Below are 17,995 nucleotides of genomic sequence, written 5' to 3' on the forward strand. Positions count from 1 at the left end.
TTTGATATTAAAAGCTACATCCCTGTGTGTCAACATATCAGCTCATGACACTGTACATCTGAAGTTACACATTTACATTTATGTATCAAATACTTTCTAGTTTTACAGAACCTTTAACAAAAACTTATCATTTTTATTATCAACTATAAAAGTCTAATAAACAGAAAAATGTGGAACTGCACAATCAACGTGGCAGAAAATTCAGAAACCCAAACACTCAAAATTATAATTCCCCTGCTCCATTGATTCTGGCAACGCTAGTTGTTGATTGGCAAGCTGGTTACTCATTTGACAAGAATTTTAACTCTCCATTGGTTTGGCTCCATTATAATTTATGTTATGGGTAGTGAGACTTTATTAAAAGGGTTTTAAGGAGTGAATTTATGTGCATGTAGATCTAATTACCAATTCCTGACTGACTTTTTGCATGACCTAAAAAGATATCTGCAAAAAAATACCGAAACATTAAAACAAAATATAAGATATGACCAAACCTTGAAAATAGGTAACAGAGACAATCCAAATACACCATGTTGACAACAGTATGGCAAGCCAAAGTGGACAAAAATCAATATTTTGTAATATTAGAAAATGAATCTTTAATATTACAAAATCATTTTTTAATATTGGAAAAGATTTTTTAATATTAGAAATTAATTTTGTAATATTAAAAATTCATTTTCTAATATGATAAATTCCTGATTTAGTAATATTATTAAATATCACACATTTTGTAATATTACAAATTGAATTTGTGATATCAGAAAATGAATTTGAAATATTAAAAAATGAATTTGTAATATTAAAACATCCCTTTGCAATATTGATTTTCATTGCAACAGAATACGGCAAATCCATTTTCTAATATTAGAAAATCAATTTTTATATTAAAAAAACGTTTTTTAAGGTTAGAAATTCAATTGAATTTTTAATATTAAAAAAGTGTTTTGTGATACATGTTTTAGAAATCTAATTTGTAATATTAGAAAATGAATTAGTAATATTAAAAAATCATTTTTTAATATCAGAAAACACTTATTTTCTAATATTACAAATTCATTTTCTAATATTATTAATTCATTTTCTAATATTACAAATTCTTGATTTAGTAATATTATAAAATATCACACATTTTGTAATATTAAAAAATGAATTTGTAATATTAGAAAATCAGTTACATTTTTTAATATCACAAAATGATTTTCTAATATTAAAAAATAGTCATTGAATAGGACAAATCCATTTTCTACTATTCAATAATAGTTTTTTAATGTTAGAAATTCAAATGAATTTTTAATGTTAAAAATGATTTTTAATATTAAAAAAAAAGTGTTTTGTGATATAAGAAATCTAATTTGTAGTATTAGAAAATAAATTTGTAGTACTAAAAAATCATTTTTCTAATATTAGAAAATGCTCATTTTTGTCGACTTTGGTTTGCCATACAACAGAATAAAATACAATAACACGTAAAAACTGAAGAAACAAACAAATCTAAGCACTTGTAATATGATCGCCTATAAAAAGCAGGAGTGGTATTAGTTGCTACGGAAGAGTAAGCTAGCGGCTCCCGTGACATTCGGTAAGAGAGTAACATCCGGTAATTGTCATGTTCGATTGGTTGTTAATTCGGTAAGTATGTGAAAAGTATTACCATGTTGTCACTTTGGTCTAGTGGATCCCAAACTAATCAGTTAAATTTCAAGCATTTCGTGATTTCTAGGCGAGGGATGTGTCGTATATGTAGTTGTCTTCCTATTTGATTTCAAGTTCATTCGAAAAGATCAAACGTAAGTAATCCTTAAAGTCATAAAATCGAAATAATACGTCATCTATATACACGGGAAGTGAAATTGAAAGACTAGACCTGTTGCTTCTCTTTTCTGTAGGCTCATTACCCTTGTAAAAATCTAGGTTTATTGCTTCATACGAAATTATACATAGACCGACCAAGAACTGTGCAGTCCCATAATTACAGGTCTAGGCTAAAAACCACTAATTTCACTTCCCATAGGCTTCTATGCTAATTTCACAATATTCAATGGCTTCTCTGGACTTTACCTTAACTTTAACCTGCAGAGGACTATATATCAGCATGATTCTACATATGTCAGCTCACAATCCTCAGAATGGCATGTGGGGTTAGCAGACTTGCAGTGCAGTACTGGTCACCGGAAGTGAAGGGTCTATAAATAGCATGGGAAATCCCAGTGTTTTCACAAGATAGGGGTATATTTAAAAATCATTATGGAGATTAGGCTTCACATCACAAGAAGCAAAATGCACCTATAAAATGTACAGAAATGTTTTTCCTTTCAGAAACTGTTTAATTTTTTTTAAATAAGATGAGAACTTTTTTCACAGCACTATGAGGAACAGGGGTAATTTCTGCGTAGGACTATTTTTGCCTACGTTCCAAATGCTAATTGGTTGAATTGGTGGTCTGTAACCTCTATGTCACAATGGAACACCTGTCCAAACTCGACAAAGAATATTCTCGATCATCAGAAATTTCAAATTTTAACATCAGACTCTTCATATTAGAATCGATGTGAGGTATTGATACAGCGTTTGGAAACCTGTATCCAGGCATAAGTCTTATTTTGATACCGACCCCACAATTAATAGTCACTCCAGTACTTAATAGATCAGAGACGATTCCATCACAGCGATCTAGCGTGTTTTCCCAGACCTTGCTCGTTTTTTATGATATGAAACCGTCCGCGTTTGCAGTAAGAGGGCTGGAAATCCGTATATTTTGACAGAGTCCTATAGGAGAGTTCGCCAATCTCATTAGTGATGTCATTTTCACTAATATGCATATCGTTAAGTGTCAAATTGGTTGGCAAATAAACAACTAAATGGACAATTCACAATTTCATGATTAGAATCCCAATTTTCAAAACTTTATAGCTTTGTTATTTTACATCCAATTTTGGTTCTTTGAAATGTTTCATTTACATAAAAGAATTCATATTTTATATGTGAATTTATAACTTTTACTAGAAGAATAAATTTGAAACCATATTTATATGTAAACCTCTATTTTCATATAAAATTGTTTTAAAAATTTTATGCTCATATAGTCTAATTACTGAATATTTATTTAAAAATTCCATAGATAAAAAGAGTTTTATTGGCAGTTTAGGGAACCAACAATTTTTTTTCAAAACGACAAAGTTATGATGATTTAAAGTTGATGCCCCATGCCACTCAATGGATTTTTCGCCACAAAACCAAATCACAGGTAAGTGATGGCATCACGAAGAACTCTCCTATAATAAAATTACAGGTCTATGATTTTGAGGATGGAAAAGAAAACGGTAATTCCACGACCATAAATACAGGGCGGATCCAGACGCTTTGAAAAAGAGGGTGCCAGCCTGGGTTCCTCAGAAAAAGAGGAGGTACTAGGACATTGTTTACCCTTTTTTGTCAATTACACATGAAAATGACAAATTTCCAAAGAAGGAAGGGTGCCTGCCTCCTGGATCCGCCACTTGAAATAGTATGAGGCGACGTCTGGTTTGGTCTCTAGTGACCAAATATTGAAAATTTAGGGGTCCAGAGGGGTTCCAGAAAAAAACTAGATTTCATCCTATTGCTTGCTCGTTTTGCCAATTTAAAATTTTGCACGAATTTAAAAAAATCCAACCAAAAAGAGATCCGCCAAATGCATCGGTCCCTGTTGTCATCTAAAAAATAAGTAAAGATTAATTTATTTTGGTTGGGGGGAATTCCGAACTTTTTCATGCAGAATTAAGAAAGTTAAACAAAATATTCAACAAAAACTCGTTTTAAACTTTGTAGTTTAAGTCAAAATTCTTCCGTCTTTGATTAATTTCAGTGTCAATTTTTGAACAACAATAAAAGTCATTGTCATATAATATTGAAATAAGATAAATTTTGAAAATGACAATGTTTCAAAAACGCTCGGGATTTATTACTTTGTCATTCGGAATACTACAAAATTTGACCACGTGACTCATTTGTTGACAGCATCGCAACCGAGGTGCTTAGTTTCAATTTCGTCAAAATGCCAGAAAAACGACAAGAATACTGGATTAATGAAAGTATTAAAGATGTACAGTTTGAAGAAAGATACACAATTCTTACAGAATTAGGAAAGTATGTAATTTTGAAGTGATAGGTGCGCGCTTCCGTTGGTTACCATGAAGTTATTTACATCTTGTGGATTATCTCCCTTTATTAAATAACAAACTTCTTATTTCATTATTTTGATAAATGCTAATAAAGTCACTGTATCACAAACAGTTAATTTCATTTCAAAATTTCTTTTGTCAGCTGAAAAAAATAGTCCTGCCATCTGCATGTGCTCCTTTTTAATTTGCAAACATGGACTCTTTTCAGGTTGTGACCATTCTTTGTCAAGTTAGTAGATTGTGTCCAAGAATGGTCAAGTCTTGGTCATGAACTGAATGTTTTTACCATGACTAACATAATGACATCGGCATAGGTGTTAACCTTAGAAAGTATCTCCCTCTCAAATCTTTTCATGTGGAGAGATTTTCCAAGGTACAATGTACATTATTGTTTTTGCTACATGTTTTATGTTAGCAATAGAACTGTCAGATTTCACTGCCTCACTATCTCTTTACATATCCCCACCCCTGAAAAAGAAGTGCAATTTTTATATTACAATGATAGTAATGGTTGTTGTCACAGGTTAAAGATCACTTTGTTTTAAGTCAGTAAGTAACTTTGATTTTAAGTCAACACAACATGCTTTTTGTTGCCAGAAATTTTCTTGGAAACATTTTATATATTGATGCAGGCAGTGTAAGTTTTTATCTGAAAACTATGCAATAAAAAGTATCACAATTACATTTGTTTCTGACTAAAATATTAGAGGTGATACAAATGTAGCATATTAAATCCCCCTATTTGACTTGAAGTGGCGAGGTTTTACATGATACACTCCACAAAGTTGTTTGTGCCTCTGCCTGTATGTCCATCCATCCATCAACAGTTTCCAGATGACAACTTGAGAGGATATTGAAGAATTCTTTTTCAAACTTTGTGTTATTATTGAGTATCACTTTAAAATACAGGTCAAGATCAAATTTCGGTTTAATTGGATTATTAACACAAAAGTTATGGCCATTTTAAGTTGTTTTACCCCAAAATATGTTTTTAATGTTGTAGGGTATCATTTAGAGCCCCATTAGATGTCCTAAATTCGTGATCTTTTATTGGTATGGCATTGTTGTCGTTGTACAAATGTATTGTCATCATCGTTCATAGACACATGGTTATTTATGCAATAACTTAGTTGTAGTTGACCAATTGTTATGAAATTTTGGTATGATTTTACTAAAGGGGGGTTCCTATTTTATTAAGGGTTTGTGACCCTACCTGTGAAAATAAGGGCCTAAAAAGGGTAAAAATAGATTAAACCCACGTAGAATGTTTTGTTTTTCTTCCAATTTTGATATTTTTTCATTGTGTTCCTTATTTAATTCCGGTAAACAAATGTATCAAGCAGATTTGATGTGTTTTGGACCATGTTTGAGTTATTAGGGGCCACACCCCTAAAAAATTGACTGATGTTCGGTCTGATTTTGAAAATTTTTATTTGAATTTCAAATTTCGTGCAATATAGTGTCCAACCAGTTGTTGTGTCCTTATTGAATTGTAAGTCTCATGCTTAATTGTGTCAAAAACTAATATTGTGTCCACAATTGCTCCAACTGTTTAGGATTCAACCACTATGGGCGAATCATGCTGTGCTCAATGAAGCTTTTTTTTTTATCAGTATAATGAAATTTTAGCTTGTCTTAAAAGTTTTATAAGGTATATAATTGAATATCATACTCTTGCATTCCCTCATATAATATTTTTGAAATTTCTCTTTTATTACTAATATTTGCAGGATTCTAATGAAACTTTATGCAGTGTTAGAACATTATATGGAGATGTTTAAAGTATATTTTTACTTGCATCACCAGTGGTGAGAGCGGATTAGTTTATATAATATTTTCTTTTAATGAAACCTGCATGACTGCATGTTGCTTGTTAAAACATGATGTGAGGGGGTTGTAGTCCCTTTAACGACATTTTTTCTACAGGATAATGTACATTATGCTTGATAAATATATTCCTATAGACATACATGTACAATGCAATTTTTGATTCTATTTCAGAGGAGCAACATCAGTGGTACACAAATGTGAAAACAAAGGCACAGGACAGGCTTGGGCTGTCAAAATGATCAATAAAAGGGTATTTAGTTTACCTATTTTAATTTGCATGTACACAGTGTACATTTGTACAGGTGAACTTTAGAATAGAGCAGATATTTTTGTTCAACTAATTTAGTAACCTTGTAAACTTTTCGTCTTTGAATTATCAAAAGAAATACCAAGGGTGGAAGATCTCACTAGAATAATACATAAAAAACAGCATTTCACATACTTATGGTCGTCTTTCACTTTTTTTGAAGAATGAATTACCATGGTTATACAGTGTACACTTACAATAATTAGATTTGAAAAGGTGTAATAGTACATATTAATTGATGTTCTTTCCGTTACATTTACATACATGTACTGTACTACTTACATGTACTCCAAATTTTAATTTCTCCACAATCTAGAGTGGAGCCACCTTTTCCCTCCACAGCTACTCCTTGGTGTCTCCCCTAATAAAAATGATTTAGATGCAATTGATAAAAAGTTTAATGCACTATGTTTGGTGGAGACATTATGACACTACTCACTCTATCTTCACCATGTTTATAACAGAGTACAAGAAAATTTGTGAAAGAGGACATACATGTACATGACAACACTATTTGAAAATGTCATCTTTTGAATAATTTTTTAAATATTTAAAATCAAAGACCAATAATATAATTGTTTATTATTTTCAGGTTGATCAAAAAGTTATTAACACAGAAATTGGTGTACTTTTAAAACTGAATCATAAAAATGTGGTAAGTATTCAGATTATCTGTTGGTTATTCATCTTTTGGATTGTCGTTCCAAATTTAACCTGGTACAGTTTAGCACTGACTAGGTATGAGCTGTGTCTTAGACTGTAAAACTTTTTTTTATAAAACATTTTTGAATGGAATTTGGAAAATAGCCAAAACAAAATTGTAAATCTAACTCTTACTGAGGGGGTTAGTACATATGTCTAATGAGTTTCATGTTCTTATCTGTTATTTCAGATCAGGTTAAAAGAAGTTTATGAAACTCCACAATGTATAAACATGGTTTTGGAGTTAGTGAAAGGTGGTGAACTGTTTGATAGGTATGTGCATAGGTTTATAGTCGTTTTTTTTAAGATAAAAAGTTCAGGAATTCAATGAACGCTTTCACTGGGCATCCTAATTTGAAAAACTAAGATGTGAAATATCAATAACCACAGTCTCATGAATATACGTGACTTGTAATGTTATTTCTTCATGCAAGTCATTTCAAATGTTTACTGGTCAAGGGGAGATAATTAGTGTAGACTGCATAGTTAACATTCACAATTTTGATGATAAATCATATTTTTTGTTATCATGGGAATACATGTAAATGTCTGGTTAAACAGGACCATTTCACTCAGGGAATAATTTAAGTCCTTGCTTTTTTTCTGTTTGTGAATGGCTTCAGTCAGTTTATACACCATTAAATTCTTAATAATTCTTATGAATTTAGTTTCCCTACACATTACCTCTTCCGCATGTTACTTGTCTACATTTTTCATCAGTTGGGTCTGGTGCATTAATATTGTGCAATTCAGTTCATGTTGCTTATGATAATAGTTTCATGATTGTCATCTATAAAATAATAACTTCTAGAACTGCTGCTGAAAGTCTCCACCAATCATAAGAACCAATTCCATAAAATGTAAATCAGTTGTATGTGTTTTGTAGGATTGTCACTCGAGGATTTTACTCTGAGAAAGATGCTGCAGCTGCTGTACAACAGACCCTTACTGCTGTCAAGGTATAATTTGTTGCCCATTTATCTTTTATTGTATTTAATGCTATTCCCTGTAAGAATCGGGCATTAAGCTCTTTTTAAAGTGCCAGTGATTAGAGGTATAAATTATATACACTGGATTGCAATTTCATCATGGAAGTGAGATAACTCACATTTTCCCTACCATTCTATTTTAACTTTGAACACACTTTTCTGTATCCTCTGACACTTCTAAGACTAACAAACTGTCAATTTGTCTTCAACAGACCATAACTTATGTGCCCACGTTGTTAAATTTGTGATTTCTTTCTGAGCACGATTCATTATTTTTCAATTTTGCCTGATTATTACAGATTCCAGCACTCAACAGGATCTATTGTTAAATTTATTGATGCCCTCAAAATAGAATGATGAATTTTAAAAAATAATTGACATTCTTGTTGTATCATATAGCTTTTGCCTGGTTGTCTGTCATATTGAAAATAATAAAATTATTGCTTCATATAGAATGAGATAAAATTCGAAAGTATGCTATGAGGCTTGTTTTGAACTTGGAAAAATATGCCATTGTTTCTTGATTCACTACTGTTTTTGTTGAACTGCACAAAATATAATATTTTTTACAGTTATGTTTCCACTTTATATTTTCTTCTGGTTTGATCAATATACTCAGCTTTGCATTACTGATTAGAAAATCAAGGCTTTTTTTATAAAAAAAAGGAACAACCATCTTCAAATTGTAATAAAGTTTTGCTGTAGTAAGTGAGAAAAAAATGAGCTTAATAGAAAATATTTTATGCACTAATGGTTTTATTTGATCTGTTATAGTATCTTCATGAAAATGGTGTTGTACACAGAGATTTAAAGGTATGTGATATTTTTCAATTAAACCTATTAAAAATCTGTATTCAAACTATAAAATAGCCTAATATATTTACAGATGTTCATAATAAGATGAATACAACAGTTGTTCACTAGAATCAGTACATATTAAAGTAATAAATCATTGGCAGATCCAGTTGGAGGGGGGGGGGGGTTCCACGCTATTAGAGGTCAATATACAAATTTACATTTTAAAGGGACAAGGTGGTTCTAACCCCCAAAACCAATTTGATCCATCACTTTAGAGAGTGTTGAGGTGATATATGCATAAGGCAACTGCAGAAGTCACATTATAATATATATGTATACCCAGCACAACAATGTTTTGCCAACAACCGTCTTTTAAGTTTGTCTGTCTGTTGTGAACTATCCATTCAATAATTGAAAGAAAAGTTTCACATACTAGTGTAATCATTTTTTTTTCTGTAAAGATACTACAAATAATTGTATTTTGGAGAAAATTTTCTGCTCTTTTTAGCCTGAAAACTTGTTGTATGAAGATCTAAGAGAAGATTCAGCTTTAAAAGTTGGTAAGTAGAAACAAAATTTATGTTTCATGGGTTAACTAAATGATGTGGTGTGTTGCATAAGAAAAGAAAAACAAATTGTGAGTTTGGAGCCTTTTAAAATGCATCAAATTAGTCAATTTTGTAGACTAAATGCATTTATGCTTTTATAGTTTAGATATACCTTGTTTTTGTAATTTTGTTCATTCAAAAATCGCCCCGTGCAGGTCCGGGTGTCAAAAGAATAGGCCTGCAGCAGCGCTAAGCTTGTCGTAAATGGCGACTAAATAGTGCTCAGAAACCTAGCCGGGGGCTAGGCGCTCTGCCCACAGAGCAACTGGGATGTGTGCCCCAGGTGGTGGAATGGGGTACCCCTGGCATGTTACATGCTGGGGTTGTCAGGCTATAATACGGAAAACCTGACCGCAAACCATAGTGGTGCACTGTGTTGGGAAAGATGCCATGTTCCTCGCACGTTAAAGAACCCTGCTGTGGTATTCGATAGGAGTAGGAACCTTTGCGCTCCGCCACAAGAGGCTAAATTGCCCGACCTTACCCATCCCCCTTTTTCCAGTGGCAATCAAAATTTGTCGACCCTATTATCCTTGTGACCCATCGTTTTTTTTCATTTCATGTTCATTTAATCATCCATTTCATGTTCATTGTCTGAATATAGCTGAAATATTGCTGCTTGGACGTTAAACCCCAACAAACAAACATTCAAAAATCAAAATTGTCAGAGTAATTAGTGGTGCGTTGTTAGTCACAGACAATAATACTTTCACTTTGTATCTAAAATGTAATTGAAAATCTAGTGGGCCAACAAAGATAATGTATCCCTATTTTGTGAATGTTTCCTTGGTTTTTACTGGCTATAATGTTCTGTTTGCACTGGAGCTGAGAGAGAATGGATATTGTGGCTAGAAACAAATGACACACATGTTATAACATCAATTATCTTCACTAAAATTTATTACCTTGCTTTGGCTGTGTCAGCTCAAGGGAGAAAAAACCATTATAACAGCAGTTATCAACTATAACTTAATATCAATATTAACTAAATTTTAACTTCAGAGGTAGAAAGGAATAAAACCATATATATATATCAATAATAGATGATAGCCCAGTTACCAAAACCAGTTTTGGCTTCAATGTTAATCTGTTTTACTGATATTTTTATCATTTCTTTTCAGCGGACTTTGGTTTATCCAAAATATTAGAAAATGAAGTACAGATGAGTACAGTATGTGGCACACCTGGTTATTGTGGTGAGTTTTTACATGCTTTAAATTTAACTGGGTTTTCCTTATCAATGGGTGACACATGCTTTAAATTTAACTGTGCTTTCCTTATCAATGGGAGACACATCCAAGGGGTTACTTCCTTTTTATTAGATTTGCATGGAACCTCACATATATCTTTGGTACAATGCATAGATGTGCAAGACACATTTAAATTTTTAATGAAAAATTTGGGGGTTTCCACAGCAAAAACATAGAAACATACACAATGATAATATCTTCCTTGTTAAATTAGAATCACCTTTGGCATATGAAAGTAATTGTCCTGTCATAAAAGAAGGATGCAAAATTAAAAATGCTGGGTAAATAATTCATTTGAAAAAATTGTTACATATTTTTTATGTTAAGTAGCTCAAAGGAATTAATTAATGGAATGGATGTTGGTTTTTCGTATGAAACCTTGCAGTAAAAGATGAAACTTTGAAACCTCTGCATGATTCATAGGTAGAGAGTCTGTCTTTTCTTAATGGTTTGTATTGTGATAAATATCTTGTTTTATTCCATACAGTAGTATTGCAGTATAAGTGACTATTTTAAATGCCTTTTCTTATAGCACCTGAAGTTTTAGCTGGAAAGAAATACACAACAGCAGTAGATATTTGGAGTTGTGGTGTAATTACATATATTCTGTAAGTTGAATTATGGTAGTAGATAGACCCAATTGATGTTTCATCCTATAATTTTCCACATTTTTAATATCTATTGAGGTAGTAAATGTTTTGTTGTATCCTTTTTTTTTCTTGTTAATATCTTCTAATGCAAAACTATTTTGGTATCGAAGATGCAATGGTTAAGGATGTTCCCTGGCCATGTTCAGCCATTTTTGTCAGATTTTCAGACTTCTCTGGTTTTATCAATTTCATATCATTAATATTTTTCTGCCCATTGACCCTCACTTTTCTTTTCATAATTCAATTGTTAACACACATTTAAATGTTTTTTGGAAGTATTTATGAAATCTTTGTTCTTTATTCAGTGTTTTAATGGATATAACTCTTGATACAAAACCTATGGAAAATCTAGAGAAATCCTTTTCCTGCCAAATTTAAAAATGTTTATATCTCAAAAACCAGCACAATGAACCATCTATTTTTCTTCTTATATTGTTCTAGCATGAAAGATCTTAAGAGATTTCACAACTCTTTAAATTCTTTGTTATTCTTTAATAAAGCAGTAAACATTGTAAAATTATGTAATCTCTTCTTATTGTGTTCTGTTATGCAGCCTGTTGGAAAATTATGTCCATGATTCTTAAATTGGATTTACACAGATATTTTTTTACAGTGAATTATCAATATATAGAGTTTTTAGTGATGAGGAAAAACGAACTTCAGGATCCCATTTTCAATTACTGACTATTAGACAATAAGGGGAATGATTATCCACTCTAATACATGTACAAGTTAATTATCCCTTAACATTTTCTTTTATAGTTTGTGCGGTTATGAACCATTTTTCGATGATGATGAGAGAGGAGTGTACAAAAGAATTCTGAAAGGAAATTATGAATTCCATCCACCATTCTGGGATAAAATCTCAGAAAATGCTAAGGTATTTATATCAGAACCTTTAATATGTGTAAACTACACCTATATACAGTTATAAAGAGTTCATTACTTGTGAAGATTGTCTAGTCTAAATTCCAATTGAGGTACAAAAGATTTGATATGAAATAAGAAGACTGAAACTACAATTATAGTTGCAGCAACATACAAATTATTTACTAATTGAAATCTGAAGTGGACCCGTGCAGGTCCGGGTGTCAAAAGAATAGGCCTGCAGCAGCGCTAAGCTTGTCGTAAAAGGCGACTAAATAGTGCTCAGAAGCCTAGCCGGGGGCTAGGGCGCTCTGCCCACAGAGCAACTGGGTTGTGTGCCCCAGATGGTGGAATGGGGTACCCCTGACATGTTACATGTTGGTGTTGTCAGGCTATAATACGGAAAACCTGACCGCAAACCATAGTGGTGCACCGTGTTGGGAAAGATGCCACGTTCCTCACATGTTAAAAAACTCTACTGTGGTATTCTTCCGGAGTAGGCACCATAGGGATCTGCCACAGGAGGCTAAATTGCCCGACCCTACCCACCTCTGCCTATTTCCAGTGGCAATCAAAATTGCTCAACCCCATTGTCCTTGTGTCCCATTCCATTTTTTATTTCATCATTTCATGTTCATTTTATCATCCACTTCATGTTCATCGCCTGAATATAGCTGAAATATTGCTGCTCAGGCGTTAAACCCCAACAAACGAACAAACAAACAAAATGAAATCTGAAGTGTAGGAAGTGCTTTACTGGCTTAACCTTAATCATATACACTACAGGATTTGGTGGTATTACTTGGAATGCTTGTTGGGACTTTGTAATTAAATATTGATGGAACATGACTTAAAATCCACTATAAAACCATTATGTGTTTTCTTTGTGTGTATATGTATACATATTTTTTATGTATATAAACAGAAGGTTTTGTGCAGTGCATCAGAGTCCCATCAACCCATTTCTTTTTTAAAACTTAAGTCTTATTAGAAATATTAAAGATGTGAAAGGTTGTTAACCTTCTTTTGCTATTTACTTGAAGGATTTAATTAGGAAAATGATGGAGTTAGACCCAAGTAAAAGAATTACAGCAGCCCAAGCTTTAGATCATGCTTGGGTGAAGGGCAAAGCAGCCAAGAATGAGCACATGTCTGATGCACAGAACAAGATTAAGGAATTCAATGCTGCTAGGAAGATGAGGGTATGTACTAAATTATTTGTTCAGGGTTTTAATAATGTGCCATAAACTCAGGTTTTTTTTCATATCCACTTTACCTAATGCCAGCAAAAACATAGAATTTCAAGTACATATATATGGTAGTCCCATCTTCTCCTGAAAACTAGGCCTCCATTTCAATTTTTTTTACCCAAATCCTGCTTATACAGTGAAACACTCTATAAACCCTTTTTATCTGTTGTTTTGAATTGAACCAATAAAGCAATTTTGATGAGAAAAGCAGAGGACACTTACCCTATCGGTGCACCAGTTTTGAGTGGAGTCTGAGTTGCTCATTTACATTTGTTACTTTGTATGTATTATTATTGTTATTTTATGTTCTTTTTTTTGTGTTTGTCTGTTTTCATGTCTGGTCTTTGTCTGTGGATTACATTCTTTTCAGTTCCACTAGAATCTTGGTTCCCTTGATTACTCTATCACTGTAGACATATTAACTCCCATGGTGAATGTGAAAATAGTAAATTGATTTTAACACCATCATGGTCAACTTTGTAATTTTCAAAACAATGAAAATCAATGCCTGCAAATACCCTTAGGTTCATTTAACAGAATCTGTGAAAATTAGCAATTTTGAAAATGAACAAGGTGACTGCAATTACTGCATTTTTTGCAATGGTCAAATAATAGCAAAAAAATAGTAGTGGATTTTTTTCACAATGAAGTGCTGATTATTTTTCAAAACTACTAACAGCAACAAATTTAATTCATATCTGTTAATATATCATGCAAACCATTTAATCATTGAATAGGCATTATTATAGAATACATTTGTTGTGTAAAATTGTTTATGGACTACTTATGTTAAAATATACTTTATCTGGTGTATAAAAGGAGACTTTTGGTATATCCTTGAGGAAAACAAACAAAATTCTTCATTTTATTGTCAGGTCCCTAATCTACAACATTTAAACTAACTTGACTTCACATATTTATCACAACTGTAAATAATCCATTAATACCAAAAGCTTTATTCATCATTTGATCTTGCACTTGAATGCACACTTACAATTTAAATGCTATTTATAAAGTTACTTTGCTAGAACTATTTCCTTATGCATATATCTTTTTACACAAAAAAAAACCAATCAGATAGCACTTAGTTAAATGCTTAGACTGGATTAATTCTGCATTCTAGCGAGATGGCACTGAAGGTATAAAAAGTTTGAATTTGTTTTCATTTAACATGCTTGGAACCGCTTGAGAAATTTTTCACTTACAAAAGAACAGATTTTCACATATTTTTTTCTCTCCAAGATATTTTTTTTCCACATTATAACATTGAACACTTCAAGACAACTCTTTAAAATTTCATTATGCTTTTGCACCTTATTAAACCTGTATTTTGGGTTGTTTAAAAGATAATTGTTGGTACAATGTATAAGATGCCATCCATTTTCTCAGAAACTGGTTTTGGGAATTTCATTAAGTTTGGTCATTTTGTATCTAATAATTTCTTTTTTATCAAGTTAAAAATCATTTTATTTTAAAATTTTTGATAATTTCTAGGGAAATAACTCTTGTTTCTTTACACAAGAGAGCTTCATTTACAAACAAGTATGCCAGATACATTTTGTGGTCATCTTTTTATTCACTTCAGCTGTATATTTATTGTAAGATAGTGTATACTATTCCAATCATTGAAATAAATTTATTTTTGGCCAAACTGTTCTTCATAGACTCCACTACCAGAACTTACGGTACTACAATATACAGGATGCACTCAAATTTCACGAATTGTGTCCACTTTTAACAGCCAAAGATTGTACTCTTTGCAAAATTAATATACCGTTAACTTTCTTTTAATTGGTTTGCCGTTGTGTAAAGACAATGCTTAAACCAACATGACATTTGCTTCTATTCTCATAAGTCCTTCTTGATAATATATATATTTGAGAAGACATTTACTCAAAGATTAGGTTTTATTTGTAATAATATGAAAGTGCAGTCTGTTCTACTGAAGATCTTCCTTCATTTGGTAGAAGATAAAAAAATGTATCTATGAACTTTTACAATCCACAATCAATTTATTTCTTTCAGGCAATAACGGATGCCACATTATTAGCTGCTCGAGTAGGCCGTGTTCAAGATCTCCTAGGGTCAATTAGTGATGTATCACAACAGTCTGTCAGTATGGAAATGTAAGACACTTGATAGTCATGTGACATTGTTAAAAGCAAGTCTGGATAAAAATGGGAGACAACTTAATTATGACATGGTCATGGTTTGGTACAATTTGCGGAATGGTTATTTCTATATTCAGTGAGAATGATGGACTCTCATGATGTGATGTACAAAGATGATTTAAAAATGTTCTGTTATTTTAGTTTCTTTTTATACATCCTGTTGTAACTTATTATTGTTGTTTTAAGGATTTCGTCTTTCCGTCCAATGTGATTTTTTTCTTTTGTAGTATGTTTACAATTGATTTTAAGTCGTAGAAAAATTACAATTTTTTTTTTTACTATTTCACGATAAATTACTGATGGAATTAATTTTATAACACATATAAAATTTATTTTATAGCATATAGTGATAGGATCTAGGAACCAGATCAATTTTAGGTGAAATTGACAATAAATGTATTTCTAATTATATAACTGCTATAGTGAACCTTCTACATTCCTTCATGGTTTATAGTTTGTTGTCTTACATCATGCAATTTTAAGTTGATTAATCTGTTCATGGTTTTGTCTTAAATAGATTTAATAGTTGTGTAAACATTCCATATTTAATGTATTTTGTGATAAATGCAGTAGACAACAAGAAGAACCTAAGGTGAGAAACAATCAGGTCATATCAAGTCAGTTTCCTGTTTTATACCCTTCTTTAAAGGATCTTCAATGGTATACTAATGTCTGTCTGAAATTGATGAGAGAGATTTGAATAATATTTTGACATAATGTTGATCTTGCTGTTGGTGAGTGTCCTTTTATCTATCATTTTTTATTGCTTTCCTTAATTTCAAGTACAGGAATTCAAAGCACAAATTAATTGGTGGATCGGGTCTTCCATGTGCTTTAGAGCAAGTGCTTATTCCTTTGGTTGTTGTCCTTTCTAAAATGCTGTGTTTGGACATATCAATGACAAGGCTTTCTAAAAACATAACTTTTACATGTAAATAGGATTAGTATGATTGAAGAGAAAAACACATTCCTTTAATTTTAGTTATATTGCATAGTTTTGATGATTATTTCTCCAGAAAGGGATACATGTATGAAGAATGAAATCCTCGACTTTCAATACCTGTATACTATTTTGAAAAGAAATAATCTTATTGTGAAAATGAATTTGTTAAGTCATATACAATATAATAATGTACTGTCTGTGATATTTATTTACATGACTTTCCAGTGTAATATTATCAAGTGCCTGTATTTTTAAACAGGGAAAAACAATTGCATGATTTTTTATTAAGATAAATTATATATTAACATAATGTGTTTTTATCTCTTATTCAATGTTTGAAGGCCAGACCAGAACAATATGTGCATCTAGGTAGCCATATGACCCACCTTTGATGATGAGTAGCCTATGTTTCAACACTCCTTCTACAAAGTTTGTTTCATCAAATTGTGTAAATAGTGAACACATCAATTTTAATACCTTGATAAAATATTCAACAAAATGTAGAAAGAAATCATTAACCAGTTTCCAAGATCATGCATCCTCAGGCTTTCCTACCATTGGAAATGTTGAAATAATGAAACTAAGTCCCTTAACTCTTACAGTTTTCTGTAAATCAAAATGAAATTAAATACAACAAATCCTACTAAACATGGAAGAATCCAACAAGTGGTTTCAGATGAGTTGCATTCATAAGGACTTCTATGGTAGAAAAATAAAAAATGGTCCAAATCCCATAACTCTTACAAAAAAATGTTAAACCAGCACTGGTACAGTATGCACATCTACACTTGGAAACAACAAATCCTTCCAAACATGGTAGAAATTTAACCAACATTTTTTAGAGAAGTTGGGTTCACAAGGGAAATTGAATAAAGATCCATCAACTTCATATATTACTCAAGTTAATAAACAATTAAGTGCTTCACAGGACATGGTAAGATATGACCGCAGAGGTCAAACCCTGGATAGTTGCAATAAGTATGGACATAATATTTAAACTGTTCTGAATTTGGATTGATTTAATGTTTGACACAATATAAGCTTCTGAGTTCTGACCAGAATGAAAGTGGTAAAAAAACTTTGCAATTAGACAAGAGAAATAAGAAAATGATATATATTACTAAGAATTGTTTATTTCTGACCACTTTTGCCCATAATTCTCAAAAAGTTAATGGCCATAACCCTTTTAGATCCATAAAAGAACTTTCTGTTTTGTGATGAAACTTGGAAGTATGGTTTCATTGAGATCTATACTGTTTTTACTTAAATTCTGCCAATAAACCAGGAAAATGTTTGTTTTTGGCCTTTAGTCCTAAATGGTTCCATTCACAAACTCCAAAATAAAGCAGTTTTTCCTAATTGATAAGGAATCTTATGGTATAATTTTAAAGAGATCAATACACTTATACTCAAGTTATGGTCTGGACATCAGGAAAATACTTGTTTTTGGTCCATAATTTTCAACAC

At 31.7% G+C, this 17,995-nt stretch overlaps 1 protein-coding gene across 1 annotated transcript; it reads left to right on the forward strand.

Moving 5' to 3' along the window:
- Positions 1-3,963: 3,963 nt before the first annotated feature.
- On the forward strand, positions 3,964-16,838 carry LOC148621651 (calcium/calmodulin-dependent protein kinase type IV-like). The gene is made up of 12 exons (XM_088576245.1): positions 3,964-4,128; positions 6,165-6,243; positions 6,893-6,955; positions 7,193-7,275; positions 7,889-7,961; positions 8,766-8,804; positions 9,298-9,349; positions 10,519-10,593; positions 11,180-11,255; positions 12,060-12,177; positions 13,208-13,366; positions 15,440-16,838. The coding sequence occupies exons 1-12, from the start codon at positions 4,037-4,039 to the stop codon at positions 15,542-15,544; spliced, it is 1,014 nt and encodes a 337-aa protein (XP_088432371.1). The 5' UTR covers positions 3,964-4,036; the 3' UTR covers positions 15,545-16,838.
- The last annotated feature ends 1,157 nt before the right edge of the window (positions 16,839-17,995 follow it).

This window comes from Perna viridis, chromosome 3 (genome assembly GCF_037379345.1).
Source record: "Perna viridis isolate PV_CMFRI_1.1 ecotype Kerala chromosome 3, ASM3737934v1, whole genome shotgun sequence".
NCBI classification, from domain to species: Eukaryota; Metazoa; Mollusca; class Bivalvia; order Mytilida; family Mytilidae; genus Perna; species Perna viridis.

What these genes read in the sequence shown, in the direction of transcription:
- LOC148621651 (XM_088576245.1), top strand. Translation starts at nt 4,037, where the DNA reads ATGCCAGAAAAACGACAAGAATACTGGATTAATGAAAGTATTAAAGAT. An exon ending in AACTGAATCATAAAAATGTG is followed by an intron (nt 6,956 to 7,192) that starts GTAAGTATTCAG and finishes CTGTTATTTCAG; the next exon opens with ATCAGGTTAAAAGAAGTTTA. An exon ending in TTGTACACAGAGATTTAAAG is followed by an intron (nt 8,805 to 9,297) that starts GTATGTGATATT and finishes TGCTCTTTTTAG; the next exon opens with CCTGAAAACTTGTTGTATGA.